Source organism: Lathyrus oleraceus, chromosome 4 (genome assembly GCF_024323335.1).
Source record: "Lathyrus oleraceus cultivar Zhongwan6 chromosome 4, CAAS_Psat_ZW6_1.0, whole genome shotgun sequence".
Lineage (NCBI taxonomy): Eukaryota > Viridiplantae > Streptophyta > Magnoliopsida > Fabales > Fabaceae > Lathyrus > Lathyrus oleraceus.
Window position 1 is genome coordinate 487,987,378 of NC_066582.1, and position 21,851 is coordinate 488,009,228.

A 21,851-nucleotide genomic window follows, 5' to 3' on the forward strand; every position below is an offset into this window, starting at 1 on the left:
CAGGAGAAATCATGGTATATTCCATTAGAATCAAATAATTCTTCAAAATCTTTGTTTTCAAATTCTCCACCATGATCACTTCTGACTCTAATAATTTTAGAGTCAAATTCTTTTTGCACTTTGGAACAGAAACTAGTGAATACAGAGTGAGACTCACTCTTGTGCTTTAGGAATTTTACCCATGTCCAGCGACTGTAGTCATCAACAATGACTAGTCCATACTTCTTTCCGTTGACTGATGCTGTTTTCACAGGACCAAATAAGTCAATGTGAAGAAGTTCCAGAGGCTTAGAGGTAGAAACAACATTTTTCTTTTTAAAAGATGTTTTTGAAAATTTTCCTTTCTGACAAGCTTCACACAGAGCATCTGAAGAAAACTTCAGTTTAGGTAGGCCTCTGACTAACTCGAGTTTAGTTAGCTGAGAAAGTTTCCTCATGCTAATGTGGCCCAAGCGTCTATGCCATACCCATTGCTCTTCGTGAACTGACATTAGACATTTAACATTTTGATCTTTTAAATCAGAAAGATTTATTTTGTAAATGTTGTTTTTCCTCTTGCCTGTGAAAAGGACAGAGCCATCGTTCTGATTAATGACTTTACATGTTTTTTGATTGAAGATTACATCATAACCGTTATCACTTAATTGACTTATGGATAACAAGTTATGCATTAATCCTTCTACATAAAGAACATCAGATATAGAGGGAAGAGTACCATTACCAATAGTTCCGGAGCCTCTGATCCTTCCTTTCTGATCTCCTCCGAAACCTACAAATCCAGCGTCTTTAAGTTCCAGACTTTGGAACATAGACTTTCTTCCCGTCATGTGTCGCGAGCATCCAGAGTCCAGGTACCATGACTGGTGTCTGAACTTTGCTGCATAGGATATCTGCAACATAGATAATCTTATCTTTCGGTACCCAGAATCTCTTGGGTCCTTTCAGATTAGTTTTCCCAGAGTTTCTCATAACTTTGGGTTTTCTAGCATTTTTAAATTTGTGTTCTTGTGTGTGTGTGTAGTGATATGAAAAAGGAGATTTAATTTGATCACTTGTAGAAGTTTTATCTTCCTTAGGATCATACCCAATTCCCCTTTTATTGTTCTGACTTACTCCATAAATCATGGATGCCATAATACTCCTATCTATCCCATTCTTCAGAAATTCTTGAAAGGCTTCTTCATATTTATAAATAATTTTATTTGAAGTTTGTGGTGCTTGAGACAACGCTTCTTCTAATTCTGAGCTTTTTGTTTTTGCTCCATCTCTTTCTAACGTTAAAGATCTGATTGTATCTTCATGTGCTAGAATTGTTATCTCAAGTTCATTACATTCTTCAAATTTTGTTTTAAGACAGCCTTTAATGTTTTTAAACTTTTGTTTTAATTTCTGATAAGAGGTAAGAGTTTCTGACAAACATGATTCTAAGTCAGATCGAGAAAGTTCAAAAAATACCTCTTCAGATTCTTCGTCTGAGCTGCTGGATGTGGTAGCCATAAGTGCTACGTTGGCCTGTTCATCAGAGTCAGATTCTGATGATCCAGATTCACTGTCATCCCAGGTAGCCAACAGTCCTTTCTTTGTTCTGAAGGTGTTTTTCTTGAAGCTTTCTTTTCTAGGGTTGTCTTTCTTTAGCTTAGGGCATTCATTCCTGTAATGACCTGTTTCTTTACATTCATAGCAGGTAATATCTTTGTTAGCTTTACCTTTTGAAGTTGACTCTGATCGATCCCCTCTGGGTCTTGGTCTTCTGAAGTTGTTGTTCCTCTTTTTCCAGAGTTGCTTAACTCTTCTGGTTAGTAGGGACAACTCTTCTTCATCATCAGAGTCTTCAGGTTCAGAGTCGTCAGTATCTTCAGTTTCTGCCTGGAGAGCTTTGGTTCTGTCAGGTTTCCGTCTTTCAGATCTGGACTTTAGCGCTACGGACTTGTTCCTTTTCTGAGGTTCATCCTCCTCTAGTTCTATCTCATGACTTCTGAGAGAACTAACAAGTTCTTCAAGGCTGATATTGTTCAGATCCTTTGACAGCTTCAGAGCAGTAACCATAGGTCTCCATTTCTTTGGCAGACTTCTGACTATCTTCTTAACATGATCTGCAGTCGTGTATCCTTTATCTAGCACTTTAAGACCTGCAGTAAGAGTTTGAAATCTAGAAAACATAGCCTCTATAGCTTCGTCATCTTCCATTTTGAAGGCTTCATATTTCTGGATAAGCGCCAGAGCCTTCGTCTCCTTGACTTGGGAGTTTCCTTCATGGGTCATCTTCAGAGAGTCAAGTATATCTTTGGCTGTCTCTCTGTTGGTGATCTTTTCATATTCGTTGTATGATATAACATTTAGAAGTATTGTTCTGGCCTTGTGGTGATTTTGGAAGACACGTTTCTGATCTTCTGACATCTTACTTCTGGGAACTTCAGCTCCATTTAAGACTGGAGGTGTGTATCCATCTGTGACAATGTCCCAGAGGTCAGCATCATAACCCAGAAAGAAACTTTCGATTCTATCTTTCCAGTAATCAAATTTTTCTCCATCAAAAACAGGAGGCTTGGCATTGTAAGAATCTCTTTCATTTGAGTGGGCCATTGTTTTTCTCGTACTGGATCTCTCTACACGGTTAAGTGTTTGATTAGAAAATCAATAACAGAGCCGGAGCTCTGATACCAATTGAAGGTGAGAAAAACAAGAAAGGGGGGGTTTGAATTGTTTGGAAAAATAAGCGCTTTTCAAAATGAAAATCACACAAGGATTTTATACTGGTTCGCTTATAACACAAAGCTACTCCAGTCCACCCGGCCAAGGTGATTTCGCCTTCAACAAGGACTTAATCCACTAATCTTGAAAGATTACAAACAACGCCTAAGAGAAAAATCTCTTAGTCCTCTCAAGTTTACAGACTACACTAAGTCACTTGAGGAAATCAACAAACAATAAATGAAAGATTTATGTAATCTAGAGTGCTTCTAAGAAAGCAAATATTACAGTGTTAAGAACAAGAGTTTTTTCACGTTATAAGCAAAAGCTTCGTGAAGATCTTAGAGAGCAAGAGTGTTTTTCTTGAGTGTTGATGTTTCAGTATAATTTTGGCTTATTGGCTTGCTGATTGTTAGCTAGTGAGTTGCTGAAAGTTGATTCTCAATCCTTTATATAGATCAGTGAGGTAGTAGTTGAAACTGGTGGATATTGAGATGAAGTTACGCCATCACATAAATAGCTTCTGCAGGATGACTTTTTCTTCTTGAAATGACTACTTACCACAAGTAGTATTTTCTTTATTGAGATTGGAGATTAACGTCTCTTTCTCAATTAGGAAATCCATTTGCAAATCTTTTCTTGACTTTAACGTTACTCTTTCATGATTAGCAATTCCATGCTCAGAGTATTTGTGTTTCTGGAGAGTCTTGGAATCTTGCTTCTGATGTTTAATCTCTTGTGAGTTCAGATAGTTTCTTCAGATAGCGCTGATAACTTCTGGAGCTTAGAGATAGCGTTGTTCAGAGTCAGAACTTCTAGAGCTACTTCTTGTTCAGATGCTTCTGATATTTGTTGTTTTGCTCAGAGTTAGACTTTCTTGAACTTGTTTTCTCTTCAGATGCTTCTGATCATTTGATATTTTGTATCTGATCTTGTTTTGTATCTGATGACATCATCAGATTTCTTCCTTCTTTCTTTAGAATCCTGCACACTTAGAAACTTTTCGTTAGGGTGCCATTTTTGGTTTCATCCTTTGTTATCATCAAAATCAAGGAATCTGTTGTAGAACAATTTTTGTTCTTACACGCTGCTGGTCATCGGCATCAGCTCTAGGAGGCGGAATCAACACTTCATCAACATGTACCCTACATCAGAAGACCCAACATCACCTGTATTCCTCAACATATGGAATGATGCGAGGGTGTGATATAGTGAGATACCACTATAAGTAACCATCCTCACACTGTGATGGATGTTGAACCCTAACTGCTCAATCTCTAATGACATGAACGAAGCTGATGAAGTTACTCTAAAACTACCAATCCATGCCCGCATATGGTATATCTGGAATTGGTCATGGGATAATATGAACATAACTATATTGTCGCAGACACCTCTCAGGCAAATGTCTAGAAACCATGGTCTTCCACCGCATATAACCTGAATATAATGAAGACTCCTCGAACTCACAGTGGACTCTATGATCAATGTATGATGTCCAAATGACATCATCTACAATCAGCGTATTGAGCCTCCTCCGGTACTCACCAACACCACCCAAATGTGACTGCCTACCATTCCATCTCCTCGCCCGTGGGGGCCCCACTGGGGAATGCTACACCTTCCTGTCACAGATGGTGAGGGAAATGCTCGTATATCCAGCACTGATATCAAAACACAAACATAACAAATAATAAATGAGAAATGTTATTTGTAACAATTAAATAAGAAATCAACAATAAATAATAACTGATATTGTAATTGTAACACACTCAAATAACCAACAAGCTGTCTGCTCTCAAATTTTGTCGCCACTCCAAGTGTTGTATACAAGATAGTCAATGCAACGCAACCCCAAAGCCAACTGGTAACATCGAGGCTACTGAACATGCACACATATCGGGCATCGATATAGACACTTGACTAGTCCTCAAAGAGAGTATATGCTACTAGATGTAACATGTACACCCTAGCGGCAACCTCATAACTCCCAGTCCGCTACAAGCTCGTCGTACGTCTGTCGAAGTCAAGAAATACAAAGGTGAGCGCCCCCGTTTAATGTAAAATACTTATGCACGTCCGCATAAGAAATTTCTAAATATCGTGCAACAGTCATACATGCAAGTGGCATGCTAAGAACATGAGTCTTCCAGAATCTGATGACGATAGGGAGATGGAACAAAGATAAAACATCATCTAGAGTGATAGTCATCTCCCCAAACAAAAGATGAAATGAAGATGTCTCCTTGTGCCATCTCTCAACAAACGCAGTAAGTAGCGGCACATTAAGCATGGTGAGGAAGCACTAGAAAAAATCAAGTAGCTCAAAATCCCGTACAATCCGGTTGACCTGCTCAGGCATCAGAATCTTCGGGAAGTCCTTCAGCTTCGACCCATGTGAAGTCACCTTCAGTGTGGGATGCTCCTGTGACAAACAAATATAATAAACATTTGCAGTTATCTTTCATGACACAATAATAAACAAATTAAAGTTAAACATAAAAGACATATACCTCTCTGCCATAGTCGTAACACCATATAGTCTGCATATCCAGTAAGCACCGACCGATCAACGGGTCCTCTAGGGAATCCTCCGTCAGTATGCACAAAGGGCTAGGTCGAAGAAGTTGTAACCTCTGTGTCAATAGTAACATATGAGACCAGATCATCAACAACATCATCTGGCTGGACCATCTCAGCACCCACTTCATCAACAACCATCCCAACAACCTCTCCAGCTCCAACAACCTCCTCAACAACCCCAACAACCTCTCTAGCTCCAGTAACCTCCCCAACAACCTCCTTAGCTACCTCTCCAACAACATCTCCAACAACAACCTCATCTCCCACCTCATATATGGGTTGCTCAACTGGTCGTACCTGTTGGCGTTGAGTGCTACGAGATGCGCAAAACTGACCCTACTCAGCCAACCATTTCCGATGTGAACCGGTTGGAACCACTATCCAGCTCGTATCCGGAAAGACCCAGCCTCAGTAGCCCTAACTTGGTTTGCCGCTCTATCGATAGCTCTGCCTAAATAGTGTCGTCCTGCGTCAATATTTCACTGCAAAAGAAGATTTTTTTTTTTAAAAATAGCAACTATCGGAAATTTCAGAATTTCTGGTAAAATCAAAGTTTTTATCCATATCGAAAATTTCAGAATTTCTGATAAAAAATAAATGTTTATAACTACCGGAAATTTCAGAATTTCTAGGAAATCAAACGGTTGAGATTTTCGATAAAATTGTTAGAATTAATATCGAAAATTTTGGAATTTCCTATATAAAATCCCGGAAATTTTTGACATTTACGATATAAAATATATTATTTTTGAAATTTGCAATAGTTATTTCTTTCAGGTATCGCTCCAGAAGTTTTTAAAAATCCACTTGTAAATTTGAAAAATGCATGTGGTGATTTGGTAAAAACAAAGTTGTCTTTTCATTCATAATTGGGGGTGCTAGATTTAATTAGGGATGACAAAGGAAGAAATCTCATAAACTAAATTACAATACAAACCTAAAATTTTGTTTATAATTAAATGAATTTCTATGGGTTTTTTTTTCCACAATTGAACTGTTATTAAGTTGAATGTTTTCACCCAAAATCTCCAAAAGTTTAAGTCGACCATGCCCATATAAATTCCTATCTTCAAACAATTTTTGTATCCATATAACCAGTTTAACAATGCACTCAGAGTCCGAGCCTAACACGTAATTAATGAAGATAATATCTACGTTAATAAATTCAAAGATTCTTAAATTTTTTAATGTCAACTATTCACATTATTTTCTTTTGTTTACTAGTACTTCCAACATTGACTTTCTCTGTGTCTAAGAGTTGTCGTTTTGAAAGAAAAGCTATTTTTGTGAGATATCGTAACGTTTTTTAATATTTAATTTACTTGTAAAATATCACAATCAATAATATTCACAAATAGTTAATTGTTTTTGCAAGTACATAAATTAATTAACTAATTAATTATTAATGTTGACTTTTACTAGCTTGTAGATTATGTATGGATATTATATGAGGCTAGGAGCAGTAGTTAAAGAGTTTTCTAGTTCAAGATAAACAATTCAACCGTGAGAAACAAATTAATTTGGGCTTGTAGACGCACTCAATTTTCATGCGAGGGACAAATTATAAAAAGCAAATAAAATATACATTAGAATTAATATAGTACTACAATTGGTATCACATTTTTGTGAAATATTTTTGTGAAATAAGATAGTTCGTATAGATCGGTTCGTAAGATCCCAAAAGTTATAGAATTTGAGGTTTAAAATTAGAGTTCATATTTTTAATTTTTTTTGTTTTTCAATTTTAGAAAGTTATCTGTTTATTAAAGTTAGTCTGTATGAGTGGTGGATATCACATTAGATTCACAAAGCTATAAATTTTAATAAAATTATATTAATATTTATATTGTATTACTCTTAATAATAAATTAATTTTTCTCAACTCATTAAATTTTATCTCGGTTCTATTCAATCTTTCTTTTTTAAATTTTATATATTAATATAATCAATATTTTTTCCTCGTATTCTATTAGTTTCTCTTATGATAAGTATTCAAGTATTATTTTATACAATATAAATATATGTTATATTTAAAAATACATTATAATATTTATAAAAGATAATATAGTACTTAAATGTATTATGTTTAAAATAATATAGTTTTTAATTTCATTTATAATAAATATTATAGGATTTTAATTTTAATTTTTTATTAAAAAAAATCTATTTAGGACCGGATAACCCAAAGCTCATCTATGGTCGGGCTCGAGTAGTAATTTTCGAGCCCATATTACAACAAAACTTTTTTAGCTCAGCCCTAAAAAACCTGAGGCCCGTTAGGGCCAACTCGTTTAGGGATGGGTAGCACATTTTGACAGCTTTTGATGTGTGTTACTCACCTATCGGTTAATAATAATAATTATAATAATAATGAAGATGATTATTAAGGCTTTAAGATAATTGTGGAAGTAAATACAGAAGTAAAGATAGATATATTTAAAGACATGATTTTATTGAAAAACACTTATGTGATTACAAGAGTTGGTGGGAAGCTTAGAGTTTCTAGATTGAGTCTCTCAATTTTCGAATGCCCTTCACCATAAACCGTGTTCTCTTATATAGAGAAGAAAAACAGACAAACTTCAAATAAAATTCAAACCATCCTAAAATTATACAAACAAGTGGCCGACAAGGTCTAATAATGAAATACATAATCAAAGATAATGTGCTCCACATGGCCTTTAATGAATACAACAAGGCAAAATAACATGACAGTATGGGCTGATAAAGGCCAATCTTATCTTCAGAAAAGTAATTTGATCTTATCTTCAAACATCATCCTTATCCTTTGAGATTTGTAATTCCATAACAGTAATCTTCATTGTAATTCAAGTGGTCAGATGTGCTGGAAACACTATAACTTTCTGACAAAGCAAGCATATCATCCTTCAATTTATTTAAAAATTCATTATGGCTGGTATCAACTAATAAAGTAGATAGCATCTTAGATCGATCCATAAGAAATGCAGTATCTTTTGAACTAATATTGGTATTTTTGTAAAGGTTGGGATGAGCTTTACATCAGGCTTCCAACTTTGTTGTTGTTAGCAGGTTTGGTTTAAACTTAATCCACCACGTAATAGAAAACTTCTTAATTAATTGAGAGGCTGAACAATCTTGCCATAACTGCTTAGACGAAAAGGTCCATGAGGTAATCCAAGTAATCTCAAAAACTGCACAAAAAGATAATAAAGTCTTGTGCGAAGGACAAGTAGTAGTCGAGGTAAAGTCATTGAAGGCTTTAGAAGTGAAATTGGGGAAAATATTCAAATTGGGTCCAATAAGCTGAAACCATTGGATAAACCAATAGGAAAAGTTTAATGAAATATCTTTATTAAACCAAATAAACCAAGTATGGTTAAATGGGTCAATTACTAAGAAATTGGACCAGGCGCCCATGTAATCCAGATAATTATATGTTTGAGATAAATAAGACTTTGAGAAGGATTTTCCTTTGGTGGGAGGTTGCTTCAAATCTGATGGAGATAAAACCTTAATAATTTTGAATTTGGAGAATTTTTTTTTTATCATTCTCATCATATTGATGAGTAAGAGAAATAGAATAAGTATCAACCAAAATAAATTCATAATATTCCAGGGTTTTTAATACGTCTTTTGGTAAAAAGAAAAATCCATGAGGGAAAATTCTTGAAATAACTTGTAATAATGAAGCATCTGAAAGATAGTATATATGTTCCAAAGGGATAGTCGGTTATGACATATTTTTGGTAATAAAATAAGATTTTGTAGAAGATGGGGGAGTGTAAAAAGCTAATTTTGAAGTGAGTTTATTTTGGAAAGACGGGGAAGTAGTAATTTTCTGAGTGAAAGATAATGGAGATAATAATGCGGGCTTATCAAAGGTCTGGGGGAAGAAGGTATTGTAATATATGAAGGTGATCCTAAAACTATGGCTTTATTATTTGATGATAATGGAGGTCCACAATTATCTCTGGGATCACTCTGTTTCTTGCTCATTTTTACCCTGTAAAACTTCTCGAGTTAAAAAATCTGGTAAATAATTTTTAATTCCTTCCATATGTTCTATTTCAAAATTAAAACATGATAGCAAATACTGCCATCTAGCAAAAATATATTTTGAAACCAAATTTTTAACATCTTTATTTAAAACACTCTTAGCAGCTTTGCAATCTGTTTTTAATAAAAATGATTTTGAAAACAAATCATCTTGAAATTTGGTAATGCATAAAACAATGACTAAAATCTCTTTCTTAATAGTACTATAATTTAATTTGGCTAGAGATCAAGTTCCAGAGTAATATCTAACAACTTGTTCCTTATTCGTGCCTGAAAGTAGTTGCTTTAATATACCATCAAACTCTAGTTCTGAGGCATCTATTTCAATAAAAAGATTATCATTTGGATCAGGTATTCTTAGGCAAGGCAATCTCTTAACTATTTGCTTTAATTGGATGGCACTTTTGATCATGGAATCATTCCAAGGTAGGGGATTCTTTCTAAGTCTCTTAAATAAAGGAAGACAAATAGTTCTAAGATTAGGAATAAAGTCTGAAATATAATTAAGACAACTTAAAAACCTTTGTGATTGAGTTTTGTCTTTTAATTCGTTGGAGAATTTACTAACAAATTCTAAGGACCTACTAATAGGCGTGTACATGTCGTGACTAATATCAAAACCCAAAAATCTTACTTTACTTTGAAATAAGTTTAATTTCTTTTTGGACAAAACTAAACCATTATCTTTAATTATTTTATAGAACTGATTAAGGTGTTGTAAATGTTGATTAATGGAGTCTGAGAAAACTAAAATATCATCTAAGTAGACTATAGTAAAGTGGGAGTAATCATTAAAAATATAATTCATTATATTTTGAAATTCTGAGGGGGCGCTTTTAAGCCCTAAGGGCAAAACATTCCATTCACAGTGCCTAAAGGGTACTACAAAAGCGATCTTAAGTTTATCAGTTTCTTCTAATTGAATTTGATAATATCCAGATTTAAAGTCAAATTTAAAAAATGTACTTTTATGGTGTAATCTGTTAATTAAATATTTTTTATTAGGTATAAGATACCTAACCCCTTGTAAAGTTTTGTTTAAAGATTTGTAGTCTATTACTAGGGGATTACCCCTTTCTAATTCAACAACATTAACAACATAAAACACAGAGCAACTCCAAAGAGACTTACTCGGCCTAATTAAAGTTTTTTCTAAATAATCTTGTATTTGTTTTTTACAATAGTCTAAATGTTGTTTATTCATCTGTATATGTTTGGATTTAATCAAAATATCTTTTTCTTTTATTATTAATAATATTAATAAAAGATATATCTTTATTCTTGACAAAGTTAAGATCTCTAATCCTATGTTGGTCTAAAAATTCAAACTTAACTTCACAACCTAAAGCATTAGTAGTTATAGTTAGGTTATCAATGATAAAAGGATAAAGTAAATCCAGGAAATGGGTTCCTAGAATAATAGCTTCTTGGATGTTTTTAACTAGAAGAAAACAAGTTTTATAACAGATTTGATCTTTACAGATTTTAATGTTGGATCATTTATATGACACATGTAATTTGTTGCCATTAGCTCCACGTAATGATTCTTTGGTTTTCTGGTAATATTGGGTTGGGATTAGCCCTTCTTGAATGCAGTTTAAATCTATCTCTGAATCTATTAAAGCAACTAGTTCAAAAAATTTATCTTTAATAATGAGATTTATTTTACTATACCATTTATGAGATATCAACTTTTCTATTTTATTGATATAAGGATCTTCATTGGTTGAAACAATAACTTCTTCATTAGTTTCCTCATGTTTCTTACTAGAAGAAGCTAACTATGTTGATTTTGAATAATCATGTGACCTTGTAATTCTAAAAGTTTAAGTTATATCTCATCATCCCGGATTTTTAGAGTTTGAATTTCATTTTTTAAATTCTTAATTTCTTCTTGTAAGTCATTAACAAAAACAGTTTTCTCAACTGGTTTTTTAAATAATTTCTTAACATCTTTAAATTCTACTTTATTAACATGCTTTTTACAAATATCGTTTTCGTCAATAATGTTTTTAATTTGTCTCATGAAGGCATTCTTACTTTCAAATTCTTCCATCTTATCTAATATTCCAATAAGGGTATTAGCTTGATGGTTAGTGAGAATATTAATTCTTTTATTACAATTACAAAAGTCTATTCATAAAAATTCATCAGAATCAGAATATGACTCCTCAGAATTATTAATTTAATGAATTTCTTCATAAGAAGATTCTTCATAAGATGAAGAACTATCTTCTTCTTTAGAATTTAGCAATATATTTTTTAATATAGATATCAAACTTTCTTTTAACTCCTCTAAAATATCTAAATTTCGTAATTGATTAATTTTCTCTTGCGTCTTACACTTATTTGCATAATGGCCGAAACGACCATATTTATAACATTTGACTTCTTTGTCTTTAGGTTTGGATTTAGCATAGGGTTTTTTGTACGGTTTCTTACCATAATTTTTCTTACGAGGGGATTTGTAAAATTCAGAGTAATTTTTGTAAGGTTATTTCTTATGGTAACAAATGTAAGGTTATTTCTTATGGTAACAAAAGTTTTTCTTACTTTTAATAGCAGTCTTTTTATTCTTAGGGTTACTAGGAGCTCTTAAAGGAGTAGCTCCATATTATTTATAAAATGAATCCATTTCTCTCATATTACTCATTTTTTTAAACCTTATGTTGAAGTTTGTAATCAGTGCAAATTTGTATACCAGTTTCAATAACATAATTCGATAATTCACCCACAGTTAAGGACTGATAAGGAATAATTCTTTTGAAATTTTGTTTAATATTTGTCTTAACATTCTCAGCAAATAATCTGGGTAAACCACTAATAAATATTTCTTTCCAATAATCAGCAACACCATCTGACCTAAGGCAAAGTTTAGAAAGAAACATATCTCTATACCACCTATAATCAGACATGGTTGAACATTACATATTTAGTAATTGGTCTGCTGCTCTTTGTTAGAGCTTTAAAGTCTCTCCTACAAAAAACTTGATAATAGCATACAAGAGAGTTGTAACACAAATAGCTTCATTGGATTTTGTTTTAATAGCTAAGTTAATTTGGGTTTTGTCTTCAGAACTAAGGAGATTATCCCACCATCCTTTTAAGTTCCATGTAAATCCTATAACTAATATATCTTTGGTATGTTTATCTGTGTTTCCTTTGAATTTCAAAGTTGTAGCAGCCATAGTCATATTTTGTATGGTATCTAACACTTATTATTCAGAAGCATCATCGATGTTCCATTCTACAATTGATTCTCCTGAATAATTATTTTCAACAAAACTACTTCTTTCTTCAAATTGTACATCAGCAAATGATGGTCTACGATAGTAGTTTCAAGTTTTAGGTGGGCTCCTCCACCTAATTTACTCACCATATTATCAAATTCTTCTTTCCGAGATAAAATATTTATTTCTTCCGAAGAATTTCCCATATTTAAGGTCCTTAATTTTTCAACTAATTCTTCTATCTTATGATTAGCATCACAACCTAAATTCATACCATTTAGCTCTTAGGTAGAAGGAGTATGGTAATGATATATAAGTTGGGTAAGATTTATTTTAAAGTTTTTAACATCCTTAGGTTGAGGGACAAATTTTTTTATTCTTTCTAATTATTAGGCAATAATGTGAAGTATTTGGTTTGAGTAATTCATCTGACTATGCAAATTATTTATATATTTCCTCTATTATGTAGGATTAGTAATTTATTTAAAGGATAAACTTCTATTTTTATGTTTTCTTTGGAAGGGGTAATTTGTATGGCTTCTAAAGGTGGACGGATAGATTCTATTATATATTTTTTAATAGTCTCCATTTAGTACTAATTCTAACATTAACATCTAAGTACATCTTAACCGCAAAAGGATTTTCTATCCGTTTTTCTAAGCAAAGTAATTCAAACCATGTAAAGAAATAAACATTAACCTCATGATTTTCTAAAAATTTGTAAGACTTTTGTAAATACATTTGAGTATGATTTTTAAAGAAAGATGAGAAATATCAATTTCTCTTCTCTGAATTATACTCAGCCTAAAAATCGGCTATAATCCAGGTTTTGTCAATGACAAAAGGTTCTTCTTGGGTAATAACTCCTAAGATTTGAGACTCGGTTGGAGATGGTGACATAGAAGTCCTTTTTGAGTAAATAGGTTGGGGAATTGTAGCAGCAAAGTTTACTCCTACAAGGTTAACCCTAATGGTTGAATGAACAGAGTTTCTAGCGTTGGATGTCAATCCAATGCTACTAGACTGATTGTAACGAAAGGAATGACTCTTATTCATTCTAATCATGACAGATCCATCAATATCCTGAATAACATCTCTAATAGATTTGACTTCAATCTTTTCAAATTTAACCACATCTTGCAAAATCCATTCCTGAGGGAATTTATCAATAATATCAGAAGCAGTAAGAATCTTAGGGGTCATAACATTAAATCTGCTAAGATTGACTTCAATAATACATGTTTCACTTTTAGGAGTAGTTTTAAGAGATTTAAAATTGTAATTAACATTAGAAATTTTGTAGGTAATTCTACTGATAACGTCTATGTTGGCAAATCCAGGATTAAATGTGTCACTTAGGCGTTGAACATATATGACAAGTGAGTTTTTAGGGAATTCATCAGTTAAACTCAGAGTAATTATGATGACAATTAAAGTAAACTGGATCATCATTAAAGTTAGATTCAACTATAGCAATAGTTGAGTTATGAAAATCTTTAATACGAGTATCATGAAGGACTAACATAATACCAGTGTTTATCCCTAGTTTATGTAAAGGCTTTATAGCTATTTGGATTAATTCTAGATGGATATAACGATATCCTTCTCTAACATGATTTTCTAACAGCTTTCTATTTAACAAATTAATGGTTTCATGTTTATTGCATATAGATGTAGCAGATTCTGTAGTATGAATAATTTTTTACTATAAAAATTAAATGTGCTCATTTTATAAATTTCTGGCATAGACCAGTTAACTAATCTGTTTTTCATTTCTTGAATTTCTAATTCCTGATTTTGAAAAGTATCTTGATCTAATTCAAATTTATCATTGTTTAAGGTAGCATGAATTAAGGTTCGGCTACTAATATTACTACGTGAATTGCATCACAATTCACTCAAAGCCTTGATAATTTGAGACATGATTACTAAAGAGTAAATTATTAAACAATTTTATATTATGTAATTGATTATTTCTCAGTTTTCTTACTTACTCTTTATCTCTCTCCTCCCCTTTATTGATTGTTTTCTTAATGGCAAATACAATGTGTTAAACCAACGATTTTACTGTCTCACTTCTTGAACTTACGACCTGGACCACACATTATCGGCAGGTACTATTAAAAAAAATCAAAATCCAAGATTATGATAAAAAAAATAAACATTAAAATAAGTAAAACATTTAAGATAATTTTTTTTAATATTGAAAAATTGATTAGAAAGTAATAATTACCTTAAAGACATGATTTTATTGAACCATGTTTACAAAAATTCAAATAATATTCCTATTCTTATAATTTAAAAAAAAATTATTGATTTAAGGTTTTAATCTATACTATTACTGGATTTCAACATACCTACTCAATAAATTCTCAATACACACATAAGAGTTAAATGTCTCAAATCCATCACGGAAACTCACCTAAGCCTCAAAATATTACACTGTCGTCTTCTTCGTCTCTTCAGAGCAAAACAAAGACGTGATGCGACATGTCGTTTGTTGACTAAAATTAGTATTGATTTAATGTATGGTGAAGATATTCAAACTCTATCATAACGTCGGCATAAGAATATTTTACTATCTATTCTTTATTTTCTATTCATTTACTAGTTTTTTCACTTCTATCCAAATCAATGCTAGAAAAAATAGTAACACTCTTTTGACCTCTCTTTTTTTCTTTTTACTTTTTAGTTTAAGGACTATATTTATTAATCTCAATTATTAAAAATAAATAATGATCAGTTCTCTATGAACCATGATTGCTTAAAAAGAACAGTTCTATGAAAATATAAAATGATTCTTTACAAATTTACAGGTAGCACTTTGAAACGGTCTTTGTCTCTTTGATTTATGTGAAACTAAATTTATAATATAAGTAAGAGAGAGAAAAAAACAAACATCATACGAGTCATGTATCCTTAAAAACTAATGTAAAAATCTAAAATCAACACAATTATGTTAACAACTCAATTTTAAGAGCATAACAATCAACAATACACTTATTCAATTTACCATAATCCCGATACGAAATCGAGAAAATATCGAACTCAAGTCTTCAGCACATTTACCAAAAATATAGAAAAAAGTGTTTTAAATTAAATTCAAACTCAATATCACCTTTTAAAAATATACATTCTTCGGTCATTGTTATAATTAAATTTAACTTTTCTTTTAATATATATTGATGAAATTCATTAACAGTCAAATATATAAAAAAAAATCAAATTTATTGATAATGATGACCGCAATATATATATATATATATATATATATATATATATATATATATATATATATATATATTTTTTTTTGGTGTCACCACCTCTCAAACAATCCTAATCATAATCCTCAAAATTGTTGCAAGTTGACTTCTTAATCATTTTGATTTTATTTGTGGAAAAATAGCAACCCACCAACTATATACAATTTGGGTTGATAATAATAAAAAAATGCAAGTTAGTATGATTTTCCTAGTAATTCGCATGCTTAACGCGTAACTAAAGTCAACTAATTGCAAACTCACTACACCACCTTCTTCCACACACACAAAAAAAAACCTCATCAAACCAAACTAAATCTTAGTATTCCTCAAAAAAAAAAAACATCATCGTCCAACAACGTTGTCACACATTCATGGCTTTTCCAACTCATAACAAAGCTCACTTCTTGTTATTCATAACATTCCTCACATTTTGCACCTTTTTTTCATGCTATAGTTCAATCACTGATACCCTTACATCATCCAAATACCTTAAAGACAATGAAACAATAACCTCAGACAGCACAAACTTCATACTAGGATTTTTCAGTCCATTAAACTCAACAAACCGTTACCTAGGAATCTGGTACATTAATCAAACAAACACAATATGGATTGGTAACAGAGACCAACCTGTGACAGATTCAAACGGAATCGTCGAAATTCAAAAAGATGGTAATCTTGTGATACTAGACAAACCAAAGGGTATCATCATTTGGTCAACAAATATTTCATCATCAGCAAAAAGCATCAATTCAACAGCTCAACTTAATGATGCAGGAAACTTGATTCTAAGAGATTTGAGTTCTGGATTAACGATTTGGGACAGTTTCACTCACCCTGCAGATGCTGCTGTTCCATCCATGAGAATTGCGGCGAATAAAGTAACAGGTGAGAAGATATCTTTTGTTGCAAGAAAAAGCGAGAACGATCCTTCTTCGGGTAGTTTCTCGATTAGTCTTGAAAGATTGGATGCGCCAGAGGTTTTTATTTGGCATGATAAAAAGATTTATTGGAGAACCGGTCCTTGGAACGGAAGGATTTTTCTCGGATCGCCGAGAATGTCGACCGAGTATTTATTCGGTTGGCTGTTAAATCCCAACGATAACGGAACTGCTTATATAACTTACAATTTCGCGGATAAGAATATGTTCGGGATTCTTTCGTTGACACCACATGGAACACTTAAGCTGGTTGAGTATTCGGATAAAAAGGAAGTTCTTAATCTTGAGGTTGATCAAAATGAATGTGATTTTTATGGAAAATGTGGGCCAAATGGGAATTGCGATAACTCAACAACGCCAATTTGTCATTGTTTTGAGGGGTTTGAGCCAAAGAATTCGGTGGAATGGAGTTTAGGAAATTGGACTGATGGTTGTGTGAGGCAAGAAGGATTGAACTTGAAGTGCGAGATTGTGAAGAATGGATCAAGTTTGGTTAAACAAGATGGATTTTTGTTGAAACATAACATGAAAGTTCCTGATTTTAATGACAGATCACCTGTTACTCAAGATCAATGTGGAGCAGATTGTTTAGCAAACTGTTCTTGTTTGGCATATGCATATGATCCATATATATTTTGTATGCATTGGAGTAGAGAGTTGATTGATTTGCAAACATTTCCTTATGGAGGAGTTGATCTCTTCATTCGTGTCCCGGCGGAACTAGGTATCTTTTTTTCTCTCATTCTAACATTTGTTGAACATTTATAAGCCTTCCCCTCATTCTAACATTTTGAGTAATGCACAGTTGCAGTTGCAGTTCCAGTAAACAAAAAGAAAAAAGGGACCAAGAAGGGTTTCTTAATCATTGCCATTGTTGGAGGGATAGGAGCATTCACCTTTGCTATATGTGCTTATCTTTTGTGGAGAAAATGTTCTCCTAGGCATAAAGGTAAGGTTGAAAATAATTCCTTGGAGATGTGAAAAAGTAACATTTAAGGGTGAAACATAATACTTAAATGTTGTTTTATTCAGGAAGACATCCTAGAAACTCAATTGTTAGAGAACATAAACAAATGAAGTTGGATGAGCTACCACTATATGAGTTTGAAAAGCTTGAAATTGCTACAAAAAACTTTCACTTTGGTAACATGCTTGGAAAAGGAGGTTTTGGGCCTGTATACAAGGTGATTTTGGCTAAGATTTTGTATGTGATTATTTTGGGTATTATATGCCATAAATACAATGTTAAAGTATAATTTTCACACTATCTAGGGAGTAATGGATGATGGTCAAGAAATTGCGGTGAAAAGACTTTCGAAATCGTCTGGACAAGGAATTGAAGAGTTCATGAATGAAGTCGTAGTGATTTCTAAACTTCAACATCGCAATCTCGTAAGACTTCTTGGTTGTTGTGTTGAAAGGGGTGAGCAAATGTTGGTTTATGAGTTCATGCCAAATAAGAGTTTGGATGCATTTCTCTTTGGTGAGTTCTTTTGCCTCTTTAACTTCTTGAAAGATGCTTAAGGGTTTTGACAAGTTTATTTGGACTTAACTTTTAGTATAAGCACCGGATTAAAGACATGTTTAAACTCGTTAATTTGTATAAATTTTCAAAAGATATTTGGAAGAATTTAAGAAAACGGACTTATGACATTGTTTATAAACTAACTTTTTCTTATTCTCATAAGTTTGTTTTTTAAGATAACTTATAAAAACAATTTCTTTATTATTAAGATAACTTATAAAAACAATTTCTTTATTTTATCTCTTGATATAGAAAGAAATTATACATAAGTGTTTATGACACTTAGACTATAAAGGATAAATAAGTGATTTATCCAAATAGGACATAAGTGGTTTGAAGAGCTTGTAAAATGATTTATGATATGTCAAGCTAGTTTTCAAAAACACTTTCATATAACTTGGTGCTATAAGCTGTTTCTCAATTTATGTATAGTTAATACATAAGCACTATGATGTACATCCCAACATTCCCTAAGTATAATTCTTTTTTTTCAACTTTCTTAAAGATCCACTACAAAAGAAAAACTTAGATTGGAAAAAGAGGTCATACATAATTGAAGGAATCGCTAGAGGCATACTCTATCTTCATAGAGACTCAAGACTAAGGATTATACATAGAGATTTAAAAGCAAGCAACATCTTACTTGACGGCGACATGATTCCAAAAATATCAGACTTTGGTTTAGCAAGAATCGTTAAGGGTGGAGAAGATGACGAAGCTAACACAAAAAGAGTTGTCGGAACATAGTAAGTGTTCTTGTTGACTTTATAACGTTGAAACTAATATTACAAATCAATTGTTTAAGTTTTACTTATGTTATTTTAATAAATATGTTCTAATGCAGTGGTTATATGCCGCCTGAATATGCAATGGAGGGACTCTTCTCTGAGAAATCAGACGTCTATAGTTTTGGAGTTTTACTGCTAGAGATTGTTAGCGGACGAAGAAACAGTAGCTTTTATCATAGCGAGGATTCTCTTAGCCTTGTCGGCTTTGTAAGTCTCCTACATATCCATATTACTTGTGAAGTTAGAAGTGTGCACAACGCACTCTGAACGCTTTATTATTGTTTAAAACCTATGCGGGTTACACTAATCTATGTATGCCGAGTTCTTATTATTTTGTTTTTGTTACTAGGCATGGAAACTATGGTTAGAAGAAAACATTATATCTCTAATAGATCCAGAGGTATGGGATGCATGTTTTGAGAGCAGCATGTTGAGGTGCATACACATAGGACTTTTATGTGTGCAAGAAGTTCCAAAAGAAAGACCAAGTATATCAACGGTTGTTTTGATGCTTATAAGTGAGATTACACATCTTCCTCCTCCTGGAAAAGTTGCATATGTTCACAAGCAAAATTCTAGAAGTACAGAATCTTCTCAAAAAAGTCATCAATCTAACTCAAACAATAATGTAACTATGACTGATGTTCAAGGAAGGTAAAATAATGTGCATGGCTCAATACTATGATTTGGTCATAGCTTCACTTAGTTTTGTCAATGAACAAATTTGTTTCCAAGAGAACTTCTTGTATTGCCCTCATTGTTGTGGCTGCTAAATTGTTCTCAATCTAGTTACATTACATACATAATACATACATCTTTTGCCTCTTTTTGTAAAACCTTCTCTCTCAACTATGTTTTTCTCATCCACAATACTCAAACTTAAGAGTGAGTTCAGTTTCACTTCCGTTAATGTAATGTTGGTGCACGTAAACGTTGAAATTCACTAATATGCTAGCTTTTGGATAGTGTTGAAAAACACTTAGAAAACTATTGGTGTTTAGATGTCATATTACATTGGAACCATGTAGCTATAATGAAATCACATCAAATTGCATTTTTCATTCGGCGCAAAACCAAATACATGCATAATAAAATAAAATTAAGGGTGACGTGATAGAAAAGTAGAGAGGGTGAATAAATGTTTGAATAATGAGAGAAAAAACAGTTATTGATTATGAATTGAAGAAAGAGAAGTTAGTTACAATTGTTATCTAATCCTATTTATAGGCTAGCTAGCTATGTACACTGAGTATAACAAACTCAGAGCTATGTACACTGAGTATAACAAACTCAGTGCCTGTGTAGGAAGGTTATTATAACAACTTGACAACTTTCTCTCTAGTTTTATTTGCAATGCAATTTACTTTTTATATTTATATAAAGGAGAATCGTTGATTCAAGGAGATTCTAAAATGAATGGTTGAAGTGTCTGTTATGTGATGTTGATATGTTATTGCTTCCATTCCACCCTCCAAATATCCTTCTATTTATAGGTCACCTTCTCCCCCTTGCCTGACTCTCTATATCCCTCATCAATTCCCCGATCACTAACGCCCGTCGCCCCTTATAATGGTCTTTTAACGGTCGTCTTTCAATAATTATAACTTCCTACCATAATGAATCATACAATAATTGTTTCCTGTGACCTTTCACATGGCATCCTAGACTTGTCATCGGCTCCGGCCTCTACTGACGAGATCATTCTTAGCATATAAGAGATCGGATATGTCCTGTTTAATCTGACGTCCTAACCGGATTCCGATTACTAGGTCTGTTGAATTACTCAGTTTTCGACTTGCAAATGATAGCATGATTGCCTGGCTTGTCGACCTCACCATACTCGGTTATTATTTCAATTTGGACTTAAAGAGCTCGGGTGTGCAGGTAGGTTCCGTTGATCTCATACATCGGTTGGTCAACTAATTCTTCGGGATGTACATAAGTCCCCCGAGCATGAGACCTAAAAGGTTGAAACGTTTGGACAAAAGAAACCCAAAAATTTCCTTTTATGTCCGATCCTCGCACGCCGTGATGTACGTTTGTGGTGACGTGTCATTAATCATGACAATGTTTCCTCATCAGATTCTCTCCTTACTGAGTAATGATGATTTTTATGGGAATTTGCTCCTTCCTTATGATTCAAAGCGCATTTTACTATTTAAGTCTATTTTGTCAAGATATTTTCTTTATTTCAATCGTCACTTTGTCTTCTGATTTACCATTCATTAGGATGAGACTTTTCCTCTTCTAAGCACATTTTCAGAGTCTCATTCGTCTTCTCTGACCAAGTACATTTTCTTTTATTTTCCTCTCTTTTTTTACTTCATGGCTATTATTGATGCATGTGATGGGAATGCTAAAACATTAAGAATCCTGAGTGCTCATGAAATAAAAGATCTTTGGGATTTTTGCGTGAGAGGGTGTAGAGATACTCTAACCGAGGCTGACTTTGATTGTATTGTAATGGAGGTTTACGACGATATTACCACCTCTTTTAGCAATTCTTGTAGCACCTCAAATTTGCACCTCCCATTTGTATATACATTTCATTTTTAGGTCATTAACATTGCATTAGCATTGCATAGTCTATTACATTGCATCAGGCAAGACTGGTCAGGAGATTCAACTGTGCAAGACCATAAGAGCATTTGCCATGAGATCAAAGTCCTAGGGTGATTCCCATGAGTTCACATGATTCAAGGATCATTTTGAAGCAATTTGGCCAAGTGTTGAAGGCTCAGAACTCATCAGTCCATGATCAAATCATCTGAGACCCACAAAAGTCAATTGCA

At 32.9% G+C, this 21,851-nt stretch overlaps 1 protein-coding gene across 1 annotated transcript; it reads left to right on the top strand.

The window, feature by feature from the left end:
- The first annotated feature begins 16,018 nt into the window (after positions 1 to 16,018).
- LOC127076510 (G-type lectin S-receptor-like serine/threonine-protein kinase At1g11300) lies at positions 16,019 to 19,895 on the top strand. Its single transcript, XM_051018177.1, has 7 exons — positions 16,019 to 17,470; positions 17,552 to 17,695; positions 17,779 to 17,930; positions 18,019 to 18,229; positions 18,777 to 19,017; positions 19,116 to 19,266; positions 19,409 to 19,895. The coding sequence occupies exons 1-7, from the start codon at positions 16,177 to 16,179 to the stop codon at positions 19,715 to 19,717; spliced, it is 2,502 nt and encodes an 833-aa protein (XP_050874134.1). The 5' UTR covers positions 16,019 to 16,176; the 3' UTR covers positions 19,718 to 19,895.
- The last annotated feature ends 1,956 nt before the right edge of the window (positions 19,896 to 21,851 follow it).